Source organism: Excalfactoria chinensis, chromosome 1 (assembly GCF_039878825.1).
Source record: "Excalfactoria chinensis isolate bCotChi1 chromosome 1, bCotChi1.hap2, whole genome shotgun sequence".
NCBI lineage: Eukaryota > Metazoa > Chordata > Aves > Galliformes > Phasianidae > Excalfactoria > Excalfactoria chinensis.
The window spans coordinates 18,581,138-18,600,858 of NC_092825.1; the positions used below are offsets into that span (position 1 = coordinate 18,581,138).

A 19,721-nucleotide genomic window follows, 5' to 3' on the forward strand; every position below is an offset into this window, starting at 1 on the left:
ATGGCTTGGGTTAGAAGGGACCCCAAGGATCATCATGTTCCAACCTCCATACCTCAGGAAGAACTGCCAGCCTCTAGGTCCCATACTAGACCAGGCTGCCCAGGGCCCACCCAGCCTGTCCTGGAACACCTCCAGGGATGGGGCATCCACAGCCTCTCTGGGCAGCTGTGCCAATGCCTCAGTAAAGAACTTCCCTGACATCTAATCTAAATCTCCCTTCCTATAGTTTAAAACCATTCCCCCTGTCCTATCACACCTACCCGTGTAAAGCACAAACGAGGAGCAAGTTTTTTAGGTGGAATGATGAATTCTATTTCTGAAAGAAGATGAAGGTACTACACCAAGTGTCTCTGAAAAATAAAAGGTCTTGGACTTGATTTTTTTTCTATCTGTTTATTAAGAAAAAATCTTTTTACATAGAAAAGATACAGAGGAAGGTAAACAAATGCAGTAGAATTCATTATCTATCTCGTGTAACAGCTGTACAACTGGATCTTAATGACAAAAGTTGAAGAAAACCTAAGTAATATAAAAAGCCACCTCCAAAATGAGACTTTGACAGTGAGAACGAGACACAAAAAGGAACACCGAGCAGTTTGTGCAACCAAGTTCACTAGTATGTGAGAAAGGCAGCCATTAAATCACAGGAGGCCTTATGCCAAAGGATATTCCTGTCTTAGTATTATGCCTTCCGTTGGGAAAGGAGAAAATACATTAAATTATTTAATACAACTCAGTATGCAGCCTGCCCTGCAATGTATTATGTACGTTTTAATTTTCCAAGCTGGAAAGCCTTGCACATTTTGCTTGAAAAGAAAATCTGTCAAGACGGCTACTTTGTTTGTCACAAACCTGCAGTCTGTTCTTAAACCTTATTTTGTCTTGTCTTCCAATGGCAGTTTGGAGCCTATTTATTTTCTCAGAGAACAATTGAAGGAAAATAAGATAATGAGGGATATTGAGTTCCAAGTGTTGAACTGGACTGAGTATTCTCACACTTTGATCTGTGACAGCCTCGGCTGATGTTTGCAGAAAACCACAGAGATGTGCTGGGTGCCCTCAGGGCACCCTCCTGTAAACTGTGTAAGACCAGCAGCCCTCCACCACAGGTATGGTCAGGAGCACCATCAGGAATTACAATGGTCTCACAAACCGGCACCGTGCAGATTAAAGATACGTATAAGGAAAATAACGAGGACAGACACTTTAATGGCAACAGAAGAGAAAGATTTATTTTTTACTGACTTCCAACTGGCGCTAGATTGTGTGAGAGACATCTAGTAAACCTGTAAGACTGCCGCACATAGGACTACGTGTGCATATTCTGTCTATCTTGCTACCACACCCTCTCTTCATAAAGGCACTAACTATGAACAAAATGAAAACGGACAGTTAGAATGAGGTTAATGCCAGGGGAAAAAAAAAATAAAGGATTGCTTGTACGGAGTTCTATGTTTATGTTTGTATACATTCATGCGTTAAATGCACAACTTTAGAAGTATTTTAAAACATCACCTTCCTTTTGGCAGTACGACTGATAAAATGAAACATGCAGAAAACACCGTTACACAGAACTCAGTGCATAATTTTGTCAGAACAGAGCAGTTCTTTATCACCCTTTATGAACTGGGAGTACATTCAGATTACAAGGTAAGAAAACCTCGAAACAGACAACACCTGGCTTCTGTGTAATGTATCTGCTTTTCCACATCTCCGATATCTTTGGATAGTGAAATCTACGTTTGAACACAGCTTACATTGTGTGGTTATATTTTAACAGTCCTCACAGTGCAGCAAGGCAAAGCACAGCTGCTGCTGTTCACTGTTCTATTTCCAGGCTATCCATTTTCAGGTCAGGTGGTTTAAAGCTCATCACTTCTTCGTAGGTAAGTTCTGCAGACAGGGAGCAAGAGAGAGAGAGAAGAATTACATGATTTTACCTAATTTCTCTTTAAAAGAAAAATACTCCAGACAGAACTGTTAAATGCATGCATGTGACTTGTAGTCTGTATTTCCAGCCTCATTAGAGTCTATGTAGATCAAAACTCAGACTACGTTCACTAGTTCTGCTCACTTGGATACATTATTCTATTACGGTACAACATGTCTGTCCCCTTCAGCTAATTACTGAAACGCACTGGGCCTGAAATGGAACCATCAATTATGCTGTCAGATGACCATACAAAATGACATAATAAAACACAAAACGTAATGCAAACTGGAATATTTAAAAGCACCCAAACAGGTTTTGAAACGCGCATCTTTAACCACAAACAATGTTCTTTACTGCCTTTCGTCAATTGCCTACAACATAAATCATGTGCAATGATGCACTCATGCCTCTGAATCCAGGTGGTTTAGGTTTTTTTGTATTTTATTGTGATTAACTTCAAGATCCTCTGACTAAATGTTCTTTTTCTGTCTTACAGGCAAGCAGCTGTTCTACTTTCTTCAAGAGAGGCCTAACTAGAAACACAGGCTCACTGCTATCTTATGCTGCTTTTGGAAGAGCCCTTTATCTTTTCATGTTGACATCATATTTTGTGCCTTGTGCAGCAATGATGCATAGCATCAGTGGCCACCACCTATGGATTTTCTCAAGCTAGATAACGTATTTTATGGATCAAATATGTGCTACTTCAGGATCTGACAGCTAATAAGCATGAAAGTGGACTGAGCATTACTGTAAGAAGGGTGTACAAATCCTACAGTGGGGTCTTTGCTATGCTTCAGTTGTGCAGCTTTGCTAACAATTGAAGGATCCCCCTGGAAGAAACTCCACATACAGAGCCCTGGGGCTGAAGGATTTGTTGGGTGACTCGGTGCTTGATCTGCACCATTTAAAGAGCACCTGGTCACAGGCAGCCAGGCATGTCAAAGAGCTCCTGGCTGAAGTCAGTAAGGCAGTGCCCTCACAGATCAGGTGCCTGGGACTGTATTATAAATTATGCTGCTGGATGTGAACTGCATGCTTATAAAGCTCTTTCCTCTGTTCTCCTGTCACCTAGTTAGCTGAGAGTACAGATGTTATGCTGAGATATGTGAAACTGGAGCAGCAGCGAAGGAGCGATAGTGCGTAGTGTTCAACTCTGAATGGCATTCTCTTGGCCTCTGCATTTTGAAACATCTTCTAACTGATTAAACATGTCAGAAGAAAATCTATGAGCTTGGTCTGCAAACCTCAGCTGTGCAACAGAGGTCAAGGAAACTCCTACGTGCCCAACGTGTAACACAAAGTGTCTGAAATCTCATTTTGCTTTGGCTGCTCAGTGCCCCTTGGGATCAAGCACCACTTTTAATTTGAACAGAAAAAGAGAAATATGGCACTGATGTCTGGAGAAAAAATGGGTCAATATTTCATTAGCAATTCAAACATTTTATGCAAATTGTGGCCTTTAATGTCACCTTATTAAATGTGGCCCACATGGTGCTTGAAAATATTTACTTTCCCAAGCTAAGAATGTGGCCAGGAGGAAGAGCTGCATGTTTCATGCCAAGATAGGCTTGAAATTGTTTTTTCCTGTATAAAGAAGGAATTTCATCTGTAGTTCCCAAAGCACAGTGGTGTAACAAAATATGGCACTGCTGTAGGATACACTGCCCTTCCTATGGAATTCACCTCCAATTCGTCAGTTCAAAGTCAAGCTTAGACTGTTCTTAAGTTATTTTAACAATATTTCATCACCGACAGAAATCAGCTTTATTGAATTGGAAACTGTTAAACTTGCCTGTTAAGAACAATGTCAGCTCAACAAGCAGCAGAAAGCAAATCATCCATTGGTAAGTACAAAAGCAAACCGAACACACCTCCTCACTGCCAGATTTTGCATACAGAGCATGGATGAGGAGCACTGATGTCACTCAATCCTCACATTTCTGTAGACCCTCTAGGATGTTAGAAAGCCTTTTCAGGACTCTAGGAGGCTGCTTTACTGTAGAGAGACCCACAACCCATTTTGTATCTTTCTCTGAGACGTGTTTGCTGTAATCAACCTCCTCAATGCCCAGGATAAAATGTGGCACAGAATGCAGAAAGTCAGTGCAAGGACATGAGGAAGGTCCAGAAGGTCATTAATGTTCACCATAAAACTAGCTACTATGCTCATATATTTGATCAAACTAATCTGGGGAACAAGTTATAGAATATATAAGCAGAAACAGAAGAGTATTTATTTTATAGATTACATACTGATGAGCTTAAGCCAAGGAGAGGGCTTTATTAATATACAGGAAGAGTTAGTTTTCTAGAACATTTCTCAATTTAAAATGTTGAGTAAGGATGCTTTAGCATAATATATCCTCATCAGACAATGATGAAATCGGACCGTGCTTTTTAATGTATTTGCAAACTTACTGTTTAGCTACACTATTTCTGTGATGCTACATTGCAATATGATCATGTTGCAAGCATGAAATTAACTACTGAAAAAACGTTGCAGTATTTCTCAAGGATGGGTTTGGGGTTTTGTCACTCCAAAGTAAAACCATCAGCTCACACCTCAAACAGGACCAACAGCATGCTTTATCTATTCCCCGTTAGCTGCCTATATCAAGAAGGATTAGTAAAATACACATGTACATAGCAATTTTTCACTTCTGCTTCCGAAGAAAGTGAGGCCAGAACCCCAAATAGTGTAAGTTGCCCTAAGACTGTTACTTCAGCTGAGGATCTGGCCTAGAAGATTAAAAGGAAGATGAAATGAGTGGTTACATGGTAACTAGTGTCAGCTTTTAATTAAGATTAAACTTGCTACAGGAAACCTAGTCAGATGTTGTTAGAGGGAGAATGGGAGAAGGGAGCAAAATCCAGAGAGAAACTACCAGCCCTTCCACCCCTCTACTCACATGAACACACATGGACTGTCCTTGCATTCCTGAAGTTTAAGAGTTAAAACTGCTCTGGTCCAAAACAGAGCAAAACTGTTTCTGAAGCCAGGTTTTGTTCTGCTGACCACATTAACTCCTGTGTGCAGTTATCTGTTACCTTTCCATTCTTCTATGGTTCGCTCTTTATTCTCTATTGACTCATCATAGAGCTCGGCCTCAGGTTCGTCATCTGGATCGTGATACTGCACAAAGTATGGGTGTGCAAGTGCGGCCGAGGCAGTGATTCTTTTATCACTGTCCAATATCAGCATCTTCTCAAGAAGGTCTACCGCTATTGGAAAAAGAGAAACTAGGATCAAAACCAGAAGGGACCATCTAGAAGTGAAAGAGAAGGCAACTGTTTACATACAGTTTGTTCTCACCTTATGCTCATTTAACATTATTGGGAAAAAAAACAAAACACAAAATTTAAGGAATATAACAATTTTTAGGGATTTTATACTGCAAATAGAACTTTCATAGTTGGAAGAAGCTTCTGGTTTGCTTGTCCTGTGTGAAGCAGTTCATGATAATCTATCTGAAATCTGGTTCACCTCTTCAGACATTCACAGCCTTCACTCTGAAAACACCCGTGTGCTTCAAGTTAAATCCCCCATGTTGTGCATCTGGTGCTTAGCATGGTCCCATCAGACAAAAGCACCAAGAGAACTATACAAGACCTACCACCAAGTAAATGGGTTTAAAGGGAACACCTGCAGATTATTAGAATATACTTATATTTGTAAAAATAAAATTGTATTTCGACAGATATAAATAATCCCCATCTTAACTCAAAATATTTCCCTCCATACAACTCTTGAATGTGCACCAGGTGAAACAAACCAGGCAGTGTAGCAAGATGCTTCAGGTGACTCGAGCATCTTCTTCACTGTGTCACATAGCAAAGGAAATCTTTGGTTCAAGTGTTAGAGATTTAAGCTGTATCACTCTTACCTAATGGATTGGCACCACGAAATACTGCTTTCAAATCCTGTTGAGGCATATGTGGAAGAGATTCAATGTACTTTCTTGCCTAGGAATAGATCAATATACATACCACATGCACAGAGGTTACATTTTGCCCAAAAGTAACAGTATCAGCTCTAAAAAAATTAAATACTCATTGCATTTCTTACACATGGGAAACCTTCTAAACAGTCGCTCATAAATATGCTTATTAGGCAAGAGAGTTTGAAACAGGTATACAGTTCTAGGGGTTATATGTTAGCACTTACGTTCTCATCTGTGCAGAATGGTTCACTGATGTGCATCCCCAGGAAACACATGCATGGGGCTTTCAAACAGAAACTGCCACCTAAATAATCTATCAGTTAGCCCTGGCAAGGTGGCATCATCCAATGTACTCCTTTCCCTTCTCCCTCGCCTCAGGTGAGCAGCAGTTTCACCAACCAAAGAACAAAGGCTGATTCTCTTAGGGCACAGACCTTCAGATGTTCAACAGGACTTACAGCTTGCCTTGTCTCCAAGCTGTGAAAGGCTCATCCAAACTCCATTAGGAAGGCCTACACTCATATCTGACCCATAGATGTTGGCATGATGCCTGACACCACATGATCCAAGGAAAGGGCTGGGCAGATAAATCAGTGTTATTCAGTGAGGAGGCTGAATGCTGATCATGAAAGCTACAGACACAACCAGGAGTTCTGAGAACACAACAGCTAAAGAGGCAAGTTTGTTTCCTGCCCAAACTGGTAGAAGCTATGTCCTGGTGCTTGGGGTTCCCACGTGCAGGATGCTGCACTTTCCCTTGTTGAACTTCTTGAGCTTACTCTGACACATAACCTGTGCAGTCCCACAGCCACGTTTAGGAAACAGATCCTGTTCCCTACCTTTCTCTGCCATCTTAGTTTCTGAATTGATATAGAGGTATTTTAAATCACTACATTACATAGGACACCATTTTAAAAGACAGTGCTAATTTAATAAGGCAGATCTTTATGTTTTTTTTCCTGCTGTTTCAAAGCTATAAGCACATTCTATTATAACTCTAGACAACCATTAGTGACATTTCAGAATCTTAATAAGGTTCGCATCCTAATGGAAGTAAAACTTCATGACTTATGTCTCCAACATATTAAAACAATATTAGCATTTTCCCTTTCTGCTGTAGGAGCTGACAGCGAGGCTTTCTTTTTCAGCAGCTGTAACCAGTCGTGCAGAGAATGATGTTTGAAGTCTGTACAAACACAGGATTCACACCACCTCTTTTATGCCCCTCAACTTCACAGAGGTTGAAAACACATACTAGAATGTCAGAAATAAGTGTCCAGGGGCATTAGTTTATATATGTGTATGAACAGTGCAGCAGAGAGCTTTTGCACATTATTGCATGGAAGCTATGGACTAGGTAGAGACAAGGCATACGTTTATCTCATGACAAACATCTGTGGATTTGTGGATTAGTTTCTTCTATGCTGACATCAATTAATGGCACTAATCCAACCATGACTGAATAAGATATGGTCAAAATTACCTCCAACCAGTGCAGACCTGTCAAAGTATATTTAGAAACCATTCAGCTGCATTTATATATTAGCCACTTAAACTCAACTAATAGAATATAGATGTTTAAATTAATCTGAAAATAATGAAGTGCTATCTGTTTAAACCTGTATTAACAACACAAGACTGATGAAACAGATCGGTAACTTGAGCTGAAAAATCCTGTTGATTTTTAGTTCTCATTTATTTAACACTCTACTGACAATTGAAAATAGACTTGAGATTTCAGATAACCTCTGGGTCTGAAGTTAGAGGAACAGTAAAAAACCGCTCACAAAAACTAGCTGCATTAAGCAAAATCTAAATTTAAGGACAAAAAAATCACGGTAAAGAACAAGAAGGAAGGAATGGAATAGACACTCCAAAACATGAGACAAGTACTTCCAAGCAAGGTATGTATCTTCTTGGCACTGCTCCTCTACCTCAGTAGCATCAGACTGGAGATGACCTGGCTGCACTCCCACTCATTAACTTGTTTTTTGTGTTCTCCCTATGCTCTATAATTAGACCCCATGTCACAGTTTCAGAATACCCATGGATCACCATGTCTGCTTAGACAAGAAATCTAAGACAGAATCAGATAACATCTCCAATAATTGTTTACGCTATTCAGTATTGCAAAAGTCATAGAATCTTAGTAACATATAAAGGCTTCTCAAGTTCCTATGCTTAACACAGCACAGTACAAGACTTGATCCAATCCCCTGGCATAAGGGCTGATCCTCTTCCCGCCCTGTGGCTCAGTAGCCACAAACTCCAGGGCTGCATACTGGTGTGTGCTGATGAGGTTTCACCATCCTTGGGCCTCCTAGAAAAGTAGCGTTGGTTTTAGGCTCCCCTACTCTTTCTGCTTACTTAAACAATTAGCATTTTCTTTATTGAGTTCAAAGGAATCCATCCATATACATAAGATCTGAAAAACAGCCATCAGTATTGGAGTGATGTCTATGTGGAAAATGTTTAAGAAAAAAGCTGCAGCTCAACAGGTATCTATGATATTGTTTATCTGAATTTCTACACCCTGCCTATCATACCCTTTATCAGTCAGTGCCACCCCTCATTCCTTATAGCTCAGCTGGACTTGCACAGTTATTGCCTTAAGGGAATGTTGTAAGTGTAGATTTAGCAGAGAAACAAGGTGAAAATAGTTTGTCTGATGAATAGGGAAAAAAAAAACCTACATGGAGAGTTAAAAATCACATTATTAACAACAGATACTACCATCAAGGGTGGGCCTCACACAAGCATTCAGAGAGATGAATAAATATGAATTTCAAACTAGTGTCTTATTCCAAATAAGATCACTCACGTTATTTGATTCTGATATCTCTGTTCCCTCACAACAATGGGAAAAGCAGAAGCGAAAGCGACATCAGATTTAATAACAACCATGTAATGCTCTGAGCTGAACGTCAGTTTGAATTCTTTTATTCTAAGTACAGCAGAAATAACATCATCAGGATCAACTGCAAACTCCTTTGAAACAGGAATGGGTATCAAAATGAATCTAGCTGACAGTCAAGGTAGTTGGATACCTCTGAAAATAATGTTTTCTTAATGGTGCTATTGTAGCATTAAAAAAGAAAGGTGATTCGAAGGTGTTTGCTCATTTCCAAATCAGATGTGTCTGTCACACGGTTAAAGAAGAATGATAAAACAGTGGCTAACTCAATGGAGCTGCGAACTCACGTGTTCCGATGATATCTTCTTCAGAAGTTCAGAACTGGGTGTACCCACAACTTCCATTATTCTCTTCAGTTGATCAATATCTACACTATTTCAGGAAAATTGAAGGCATCGTAATAAAAGTAAATGTCAGACAGAACCGCTGGGTTAAACAACTTGTGAGATTTCATGCAGGTGGTTGTTTAAAACTATTAAGCAAGACAATTCCATTTTAGTCCTTCGGATGATATAAATTCATACCTGCTTAAACCTAACTTGGAGTACCTAATTCTTTATCGTTTCTATAGTACTATGTGAATCTCTGTCAGATGAGCCTGTATGTGAGAAAATTGCCTGCAAAAATATTGCTTCCCTGTCCTGGCTTCTTAAGCTTAATTTGAATAGCACATTAATGTTTCTGAAGGACTGAAAAGCAGTACATCATACGAAATTGGAGTAGATTGCTAATCTGAGAGCTGGTAAAAAGAAACATCTCATTTGGTAGCTTTAAACTGTTTTTTTTTTTTTAATCAGTGTCAAGATTAAAACCTTTAAAATGTGCATTTTTCATTGCTATATACAACCCATAAAACACACTACATTTTTCCCTAGAAAATGCTATTTTACAATGTTAGTTTAGTTGTAATCATATAATTAATTACGTAATTGTAATCACATAGTTGTAGACAATATTTTTTAACAGCAAAACATCTTATTTCTTGAAAGCTGGATGTACTGAGTTTTCCATGTAGTTCATAACAAATCTGAAGCACAGTGATCATCCAGCTGATGGACATCTGAATGACGTCTGTGCTTATAGTAGAGCCTGATAAGGCTGAGCATGGCAGAAGAGTCAGTAGGAAGACTTAGTCTCAGTTCTCTTAACAGCTTTGTCAGGCAATTCTAACATGATGCTGTTCCACACCTGGCAATGATTTGGTTTCAGCATAAGCACTGGCTTTTGTGGAGGTTTAGAGTAGTAAGATATATCAACATCCAGTACAGAAGCACGTGCCTTTGTTTCTCACATTAAAAGCTTTCATTTTCTGATGCAGTTATTTTCTCCTTCCTCATCAACATTACTGTTCTATTTTACTGCTCTCCTCAGCACCTGTTCTCTTTTCTCCTGTCAGCACAGGCAGTGCCAATGGAATCCACAGCACAGTCCTGGTGGAAAGAAAGTGTTCTGTCACCTCTGTGGCACTTCTGGAAATTCTGGCTTTTTTGTAACAGGAAACAATGTCCCTATTTATTCACTTACTACTGACAAGTAGGTTTTTTTCCCACTTTAGGAACTTCCAGTCTCAGAGCAGTTCTATGCCTTAACACAGTATCAGCAGATAGAAAAATACTGTCACTACTCAGCTTCATTTTTAATGTATACCATTTGTGTAAGACACACACGTGGAAGAAAACTGTTCTGTTGTAACCAGGTTATTACTTAAACACGGATACAATGTAAGGAAGAAATGTAACTACTGTTTAGAAACATCTGCTCCTGTTTCTTTTTCTACAGGTGGGTCTCGCACCAAACTGAATGAATAACAAAAATTGTTGTTGGTTTTAGAAACTTGTTACCTGAAAAGCATTTTCGTACACTTGAGCTATTAGAAAAATGGAAGAACTGGACAGTATTTCTGAAGCTGCATTTTTCTACTTTTACTTAAGGATACAATCATCTCCTGGAAATAGGGCCTTCCCTTTCAATAACTCTGCCATGATGCATCCAACAGACCAGATGTCAACTGTCAAAAATCAAAGAGAGAAATGTGTAGGATGAATCAAAGACATCATTAAGTGGAGTTGTTTCCATATAGGTATACTGTAACTATATACAGCTGTAGCAAAATGAAGCCTCCATAGTCTACCTGTTTGATTGTAGTGCATCCAGTTCAACATGATTTCTGGAGCTCTGTACCATCTTGTTGCAACGTAGCCAGTCATTTCGTCATCAGTTTGTCGAGCCAAACCAAAGTCTAAAATCTACAGAGTGATAAAAATAAATAGAAATAGCTCTTGTTACTTTTGTTATCGGTACTGATTTTCCCCATTACCACCTGGAACAAGAGGATCTTTTAAGGTTCCCACCAACCCAAGCCATTCTATGATGGTTTATATCTGAGTGTATCCTGCAGACCGAGCATCTCTCCACCAGTGAAGTAAAACTGCAGTGCTGTGCATGAGCTCCTGTGCTCTCCCTGCTGTGTGCTATGGGGATTATAGAGATACCTCCATGGTGATTAGTCTGGCCCGTTGTCCTCTGAGAAAAACTTTCCACTTTGCCTAAAGTTCAGTTTTCCTCTGACACTTGCTTTCTGAAAAGTAAGCACTGTTGCTATAGAAATGAAACACTGCCAACTGGGAACATTCCTATGAAGTGCCAACAGCAAATGCCGCTGGCCATAGCATTTAAAGACCACGCAAACAAATCACAAACCCTCAGAAGTTCTGTTGTTTCCCTCTCGTGTTGCTTTCAGCACTGTTGCAGGCAGGCAGCATTTACCTAAATCAAGCCGTGTTCTGATGTCACCAGGAGGGGAACATATATCCTGCATAACAAGGTACATTTGCATCATGCGCCATCTGTTTTTGATAGAGCTACCCCAGTAAAACAACAACAGGGCTCAGTTTACATACACATATTACTCATAGGCACAATGGCAGAATGTTCCCTTCCATATGTTCCCTCTTGGTGAGTTTACATTGACAGTAAGTCACTTCAAACAATTTTTTTCTGCTCATTTCTTTCTTTCCATTTTTTGGTTAGTCTGCGTCATACTGATTGTGGAGCTAAAAGGAATCTCACACTTTAAGAGATGCTGTTGTGAATAGTCAGATGACTATTCAGCATCTCTTGAAACAGAAACATGAATAAAACCTCCCATGCTGAGATCCAGTGTTATCTGTTATCCTGATGGCAAATCCTTTTCACTGGGAACACATTTTAAGAGTACAATTCAAAAATCTGCATTTAGAATCCACTATAATAACATCAAAAGTCTAAAGAAAAATGCTGAAGTATAAACAACACATTAACATATTTACTTCTAATAAACATTAGGAGCATTATATATTTCTATAAAAAAATCCATGAGGCAAATAAAGCATGAATAAGGGCTTGAAACTTGAATACTAACATCTCCATTATTATAAGTGTCAGTAAGATTTTTTTTACTAGCTGATGCCTTCTATCCAATGCATACACACAAACATGTTCTGCATCTTTTTGCTTCTATCTCCTTCTTGCTTGTACTTGGAAATATTCACTAGTTTGTTCCATTACAAAATAATTTGATATCAGAGGAAGGAAAGCTATAAAGAAAGCAATGAACAATGTAGCAAATGGTAGGAAGAAATGTGCGCAGATAAAATAGTAGAAAACAAGATTAAAAGGCTCTTACAATACAAAGGCACAGCACACGTTTTAAAGTGAATGATCAGAACCAGATGAACTGTAACATTTCACAGATGCTGAACATGTATGAGTGAAAACATTACAGGGATAATCATGAAAACTGCTGAGTGTCTGCAGCTCTCACTAACCCAAACAGGAACTACAGTTTCTTACAACAGATCAGATTAGCATGAGAGCTTAAAACCATTGCTCTTATTCAGTACTGCTTTTTGTGTTTGTTTTTCTTTGCTGTTCTCACAATATGTGGAAATTTAAATCCCTCGCAGCTGGAATAAAGTGATCATAGCAGAATCCCAGTCAGAGAAAGAAACGTGTCATGGAGAAATGCTAAGCTACTCATTTTCAAGCTTTAAGGCTTAGAAAGCAAGTACACCTCCCCTTTTTCCTCCAGAGCCTCGTGCCTATCAGTTAATATTGCATCACATGGACACAGAAAGATCTGTATTTACATAGAGATGTAAACTAACATAGCACCTGAATAGTGTGAATTACAGGCTTGTTTTGTTTTGGTGTTAGTGCTGACTGTGCCAGGGGATGCCAGCATCTCTTGTAATGTTTTTATTAAATTTAACTCGTATATTCTGTAGATAAAACACTGAAAGTTGCACCATGGCCTCCATCTAAACTTGGCAGATGTAGACATCATAGGTTAAAAGTGCAAGAGATACCCAATTAAGTACTCTATCATGAGATGCGCTATTGGCCTATGTTCTGTCTGTGAGGAACTAGGGAGGAATGCTTTGTAAAGAGACTTATGGTGATAAAAAGTTCACAACTGGGAGAAAACATGTACATGGAAATGCTTCTGTGGCCAGGGAACAACAGTACTAAGCATACAAAATTAATGGAATCAGAAACAAAACTGGAAAACATTTTTTTTCCTTAGAGAACTGTAACACTGAAAGCTATTAAAATGTTCTTCATTATAACAGAATGATTCCTCAAGTGCTCTTCATTACAATAGAACAATTCTTACCCTCAATTCACAGTCTTCATTTACAGCTAAGTTACTGGGCTTCAGGTCCTGTACCAAAACACAGAGAGTCGGTCAGGTACCATTTTAACCTTTTAAGGTATATTACAAATATGTCTTAATAACACATTTGACACATGGAGAGACACACTCCATTCATTTTTATAATAGCAATGAATGCACTCACCCTGTGGATGATTCCAGCTGAGTGAATATACTGTGAAACAACAAAAAAGGTTGGGAGTCAGAGGTTAGAAAGATGCAGGTCACTTGGTTTATCTTTTTGCTACTGGACCTGATGGTTTTACATACAGCAAAGATTTATGTCACACTACATATTCAAGGCGGATGGAGACATGACTAATTTCAAAACCTTTCTGCTTTATCCTACCCAGAGATAGATGTTTCAGAAAAACTAACTGTAAACACTGTTGTAAGTGATACTTGCAGCGCTTCTCCATCAAAAATTCCTCATTTTGAAAATTTGCAAATATTGAAACATAGAATCATAGAATGACCCGGGTTGGAAGGGACTTCAAAGATCATGTAGTTCCAACCCCCCTGCCTATCAGGGCCACCAAACATACACCTTCACTAGATCAGGTTGCCCAGGGCCCCGTCCAACCTGGCCTTGAACACCTCCAAGGACGGGGCATCCACAGCCTCCCTGGGCAGCCTGTTCCAGGACCTCACCACTCTCCTAGTAAAGAACTTCCCCCTAACATCCAACCTAAATCTTCCCTCCTTCAACTTGGATCCATTTCCCCTAGTCCTGCTATTGTCAGCTCTTTCAAAGAGTTTACTCCCCTCCTGGGCGTAGGTTCCCTTCAGGTATTGAAAGGCTGCAATGAGGTCACCCCGCAGCCTTCTCTTCTCTAGGCTGAACAAGCCTAACTCCTTCAGCCTGTCCTCGTAGGGGAGGTGCTCCAGCCCCCTGATCATCTTTGTGGCCCTCCTCTGGACCCTTTCCAACAGCTCTATGTCCTTCTTGTACTGAGGGCTCCACACCTGGACACAGTACTCCAGATGGGGCCTCACAAGAGCCGAGTAGAGAGGGACAGTCACTTCCCTATCCCTACTTACCACCCCTCTCCTGATGGAGCCCAGGATCCCATTTGCCTTCCGAGCCATATGAAACATATGTCACTCTTATCTAGATGGCCATTTTGTGCAGCTGGTTTCATAGCGCAGTCGGTGGCGCTGGGAACAGTATGGCTGACACCTAAGTAATACAAGCAATTTTTCCATACTGTGATCACTGAATGTGGGTGGCAGCCATTTGCTCCCTGGCACAAGATAGCGGCCAGAACAGACATCCAGGCATTGCTTCTGATCCACTTTCAGGAGGCACACAAAGCGGTGTTTCAGTGGTTATTTAATGTCTCTGCCATTTTACATATGACACAAGATCTCAAAGACTGAGAAAAGTTAACCTGTAATTTCCTGCAGTTCAACTATTAGAGCTGATGGTCAATTTACTTATTTAATCTTACTGATGAGGACCAGTAGAAGCTCTGAAACATACTCTTCCATTCTCTAAGGAAGCAACTACCATCTTTTAGGAGCAATGATTACATGAAAAATGTTTATACCAACTGGGGAAAAACCCAAAGAAAACAAAACCACATCCTTTTCATTCCAGGCCTGCACACTGTTTATCAATAGGGCAGAGACACATTTAAATGCTCTTCACAATAACTGTAAACAGATGAATGCAGAGGAAATCAGAACACTGCTTGCAACAGTATTAATTGCGTACAGTGCTGCTGAGAAGGGCCGTTGTAGTACCACCAAGCAGCTCTATCTGCCTGCCACATCAACCCTTCATGTGTTCCAATGGGATCTGCAGGGCTTGAAGCCTGTATTGAGTACTCCCAGACAGACATACAGTGAGTTCAGGTATAAGGATTAAAGCTGTAATGATGGCAGCTTAGATGTAAAGAGGGAGTTATCTCTGATCAAACGTTCAACTAATGAGATGTGAGAATTTCAATTCCAAGAAACAAACAACCCCTCCCCTTGGAAACAGAGACAGTGCATTTCCAAAATGAATATTCACTTTTAAGCACAACTGTTACTCAGCTCTGACACAACACAGTCATATTCAAAACTGTGACTTGGATAATTAACTCTGGATTCATCTTCCTACTTAAGCTATTAACTTAAGTAAATGAGACAAAGCAATTAAGGGCCCAGTTCTGCAATTCTTCTTCACTAAAATCTGCACTTGAATTGACAGAACCCACAAGCACGAATAAGAATGATCCTCTCAGGCACCAGATGACTTCCTCAAAACCACACAGTAAACACCCCAGAGCTTTTTACCACTGCTTGCTTTCAAACACACAGTTGTTTTCCTAGTCAACAATTTCAAATATTATGAAGTTTACTAAAGCAGCTGAGCTCTCTCTTTTCTTTTTGCATATGCCTGGAAAAGAGCCCTCAACACTGGCTGAGGAAAATGTTTATCATTTAGGACTGGGAAGCATTTCTTAAACGTTCTGCTGTTTATTGATACTTCTGTGTTTAATGTCAGCAAAGCGAAACACATTTTAGTTCTTTAGGAAGCAAATTTTGCTACAGTTTCATTGCCAATTGCCTACATGATTGAGCTGTATAAAATTTAACAATATGATTAAAGGAAACAATGAGTTTACAGGAAGATTTAATCCTAAGTGATCCTGTGTAACGCTGTACATTGCTAGGATGAACTACTACTTCCAAAAGTTTCCTAATAAACCCAGTCAACTTGCTTATTTCTTCACCTATGAGATACTCTCTACAGTAAATGGGCTGTTGGTTTTTTTTTCAAACTGGCTCATGTTTTTCAGAGCACGAATGTGAATGAATTGCAATGTTCAGCTTTAACAATTTCACATTCGTCATAAGTTTCTCATTATTTCCCCTTGACAGAGAAAATGTCCGAAGCACACAATGTGTTCTACAGAACACCTTCACCTGAGAGACCATGTGACAAGTGAATCTCCTTCACTAATAGCTCAAATAGACCGACTAGAAGTCAGTGTTTGAAGGACATATTCCCCATGCACTGTACACATCACCAATTGCAGGCTTGGGATTTATTTTTGGTTAGTAAAATAATCAAGATTTCTGAAATATTTGCTGCTATCTGAGCACTCCCAGCACAAACTGAAGTGTTCTAAATAGTGAACCAGTCATTACCACAGTCATTACCACAACTTCTTGGTTGCTCTCTCGTATATATCCTTACATTGAGCCAATACCTTTAGTCCTCGAAGTAACTGATATATAAGAAACTGTATATGGTCATCTGTTAACTTCTGGCACTTCACAATGTTATTTAGGTCAGCACCCATTAAATTTGTCACAAGATACCTGTGGAAAAAAAACAGACCTCATAGAAGAAAACAAATAAACATTCCCCATTGATGATTGGTACAATGTAAATCCTTGTAAAAGAAGTACAACTAACGAGTAACTACATGCTCCTGTTCAGATTCCTTTTCCAACTTCTACTCATGTACGGTTTATGTCCCTCCAGTCAGCTATAAGCTCTAATAAAGGAATCACAGCTATGAGACTTAATATGGGGAAAAAGAAAAATCCTTATGGCACATTGAAAGCTTTTATCTGTTTTTCTCACCATGAAATACTAGAGCAGTTCAGTCAGGGGAGAAGGCATCATGCCTCTGGTCAAATAGGGACTATGCCCAGCATAGAAGTAGGAGCTTGGGGCCTCTAAATTAGTTCCTATGAGGAATATCTGATGATGGAGATTAACATCAAATTGGTTGAAATTAGAGTGCTTTGAGTGTTTTGTATAATTTCTTTCCCTACTTCCACTGGATTTTATTTGATTCTTTTTTTCATAATTCTTGTAGAAATATTGATTCACCTCCAAAAATAAAAGAGGAGAGAAGAGGAGAAGAGAGGAGAGGAGAGGAGAGGAGAGGAGAGGAGAGGAGAGGAGAGGAGAGGAGAGGAGAGGAGAGGAGAGGAGAGGAGAGGAGAGAAGAGGAGAGAAGAGGAGAGAAGAGGAGAGAAGAGGAGAGAAGAGAAGAGAAGAGAAGAGAAGAGAAGAGAAGAGAAGAGAAGAGAAGAGAAGAGAAGAGAAGAGAAGAGAAGAGAAGAGAAGAGAAGAGAAGAGAAGAGAAGAGAAGAGAAGAGAAGAGAAGAGAAGAGAAGAGAAGAAGTTTTGGGACAGAAGTATGCATCTATCATTCCTAGTTCTTGTTTGCATAGTTTTTTCCTAAAGGAGTCTGGCCACTAATTTTCATGAAGAAAAAAAATATGTTTGTTAGTATTTACTTCTCTAAACTGTTTATGCAGTTGCTTACAGCAGATGTACGCCAAGAGCAACTCAGTATGTATGGTGTGTTTCAGTAACACCAAATTACAGCTAGCTCTCAGTTATCCAGATATCTGATTTACCTTGTCTAAGGTAGCCAACAGAATACTTTCCTGCACTCCTGAATGATCCCATCTGTCTTTGAAAAAAAAAACAGTCTACAGATAACAAATAATTGAACTGAATGTGCTTTAAGTTGCGTTTATGCAACACCAAAACATTTATGAGATGCCTGCAATCTTATAAACCATAATTCAAAAGCACTACAATGAAGCCTGTCACCTTGCTTTTCTTTTTATGGCTTTTTTAATTGATGTGTTTCTTCATACAGAGCCAAATTTGGCTTCAAATCTACTACCAAAGTACGCGCTTCCTTCCTACAAGCAGTGCTACTTGGTTACTTACTAATTAGTCAGAGTTCTTTTAAAATATTACTTACACTTCATTAAAGTTTTCTATTGATGTTGCAGGTGTGAAAACATCCAGCAATCCTATAACCTGGAAGACAAGGGAATTTACATCTTATTTTCAGAGAAATGGAAAGCAACATACAACTCGCATTGACAGTGCTTAGGATTTTTGACAGGAAACTGACAAACACACGACATGCGCTCAGCTTGAAGACTCAGCGTAACCTGCAAAAGAGGCAGTTTGTGCAGCTGGAAACTCAACTCTCTCCATGATCAATTGAAAAATCTATTAATTGCAAAAAGTAGAATGGGACTGTAGATAAGCAGAGAAAGTCAGGTAATGTAACGTCACGTTACAGAAGAGCTTCCATCAGATTCCATTAGCTGAATCTCCAAGACCAAAGCAGATAATTTTGCAGTAAAAAGGCAGTGTTTTACTGGAAGTCTTTACAGTCCAGTGACTTCATTATAGGTGAGGTATCCATGTTCAGGTATCTGGTGTAGCCAGAAAGAGTTGTATGCACTTTTCTAACAAGATTGTACCTAATTGAAATTATGCTTATATGACAAACTTGTGTCATAAAAAATCTGAAGGGAAAACTCTCACTCTTCACTTACATTCTCATGCTTCATGTGCTTCAGCAACCTGAGCTCTCGGTAGGTCCTCCTCGCGTGAATAAGTGATTGGAAAGGTCTTGAAAGCTTTTTTACTGCCACCTTCTGTCTTGTTTTGGTATCATAAGCTGAACTACAAGGAAAAGAAAGACCACATTGAAAGCACACTTCCTTTCAAAGCTCTCCCCTTGTTCACTGCATTTTACTGGAGAAACTTCTGCTCTACGGGGGATTCTCACTCCTTTGCCCTCTTTTACCTTCCACTTATAGGTTGCAAGTGGGAGAAGCTAGGCAGCAGTAACCATGATTCAAAGACAATTCCATAACGTTTCATCAGGCAATACCAGTAATAAATGAACAACAGGTACTTCCTAAACTTCACAGCTCTTGCTGACATATAGCACGTGCTTAACTTCAGACATGTGAAGATACCCCCCTGAGGAGGACACTAAACACATAGGCATTTGCACAAAAGGGAGACCCACTGTTTGTAGTGCATTAAAAGATACAAGTGCAATACAGCACAGTCAAATACTGTCTGTTGTGGAGCACAAGAATTGAAATGATCCCTTTATATTTTGCTTTGTGACATCAAACAGTATGATTACAAAAAGACTGAGTTTGATACTTCCTGTTGTTAAGAAGAATATTGCTTTAATTCACCATTTATTCATTTAATTAAGAAGTTGTTCAAATAAAATACTCTGAAATTCCCAGTTTAAAATGTGGATGACACTATCTGTAATTGCTAACGGCAGCAATAGCACAGACCTTAACACATTCATCTTACTGAACTTATTTTTGAATTACAAAACACTAAAAATTAAATGACATGGAAAATGTGCAGTGCAGGATGATGAGAGGTAATAGTCACACTAGACGCTATGAGGTCCTTGCAGTCAGTCTTTAAAATACTGCTGACAG

General features: G+C 39.4%; 1 protein-coding gene across 1 annotated transcript in view; it reads right to left on the reverse strand.

Annotated features, from left to right (window-relative positions):
• Positions 1-385: 385 nt before the first annotated feature.
• MAPK11 (mitogen-activated protein kinase 11) overlaps positions 386-19,721 on the reverse strand; it is a 30,649-nt gene continuing 11,313 nt past the window's right edge. The window contains exons 2-12 of the mRNA XM_072339799.1: positions 18,801-18,930; positions 18,212-18,270; positions 16,688-16,799; positions 13,630-13,659; positions 13,446-13,493; positions 10,923-11,037; positions 10,728-10,799; positions 9,079-9,158; positions 5,821-5,899; positions 4,985-5,158; positions 386-1,893 (exon numbers count right to left, since the gene is read on the reverse strand). Of these exons, the coding sequence (XP_072195900.1) occupies positions 1,820-1,893; positions 4,985-5,158; positions 5,821-5,899; positions 9,079-9,158; positions 10,728-10,799; positions 10,923-11,037; positions 13,446-13,493; positions 13,630-13,659; positions 16,688-16,799; positions 18,212-18,270; positions 18,801-18,930 (973 nt within the window). The 3' untranslated portion in view covers positions 386-1,819. The remainder of the gene's footprint in view (positions 1,894-4,984; positions 5,159-5,820; positions 5,900-9,078; positions 9,159-10,727; positions 10,800-10,922; positions 11,038-13,445; positions 13,494-13,629; positions 13,660-16,687; positions 16,800-18,211; positions 18,271-18,800; positions 18,931-19,721) is intronic.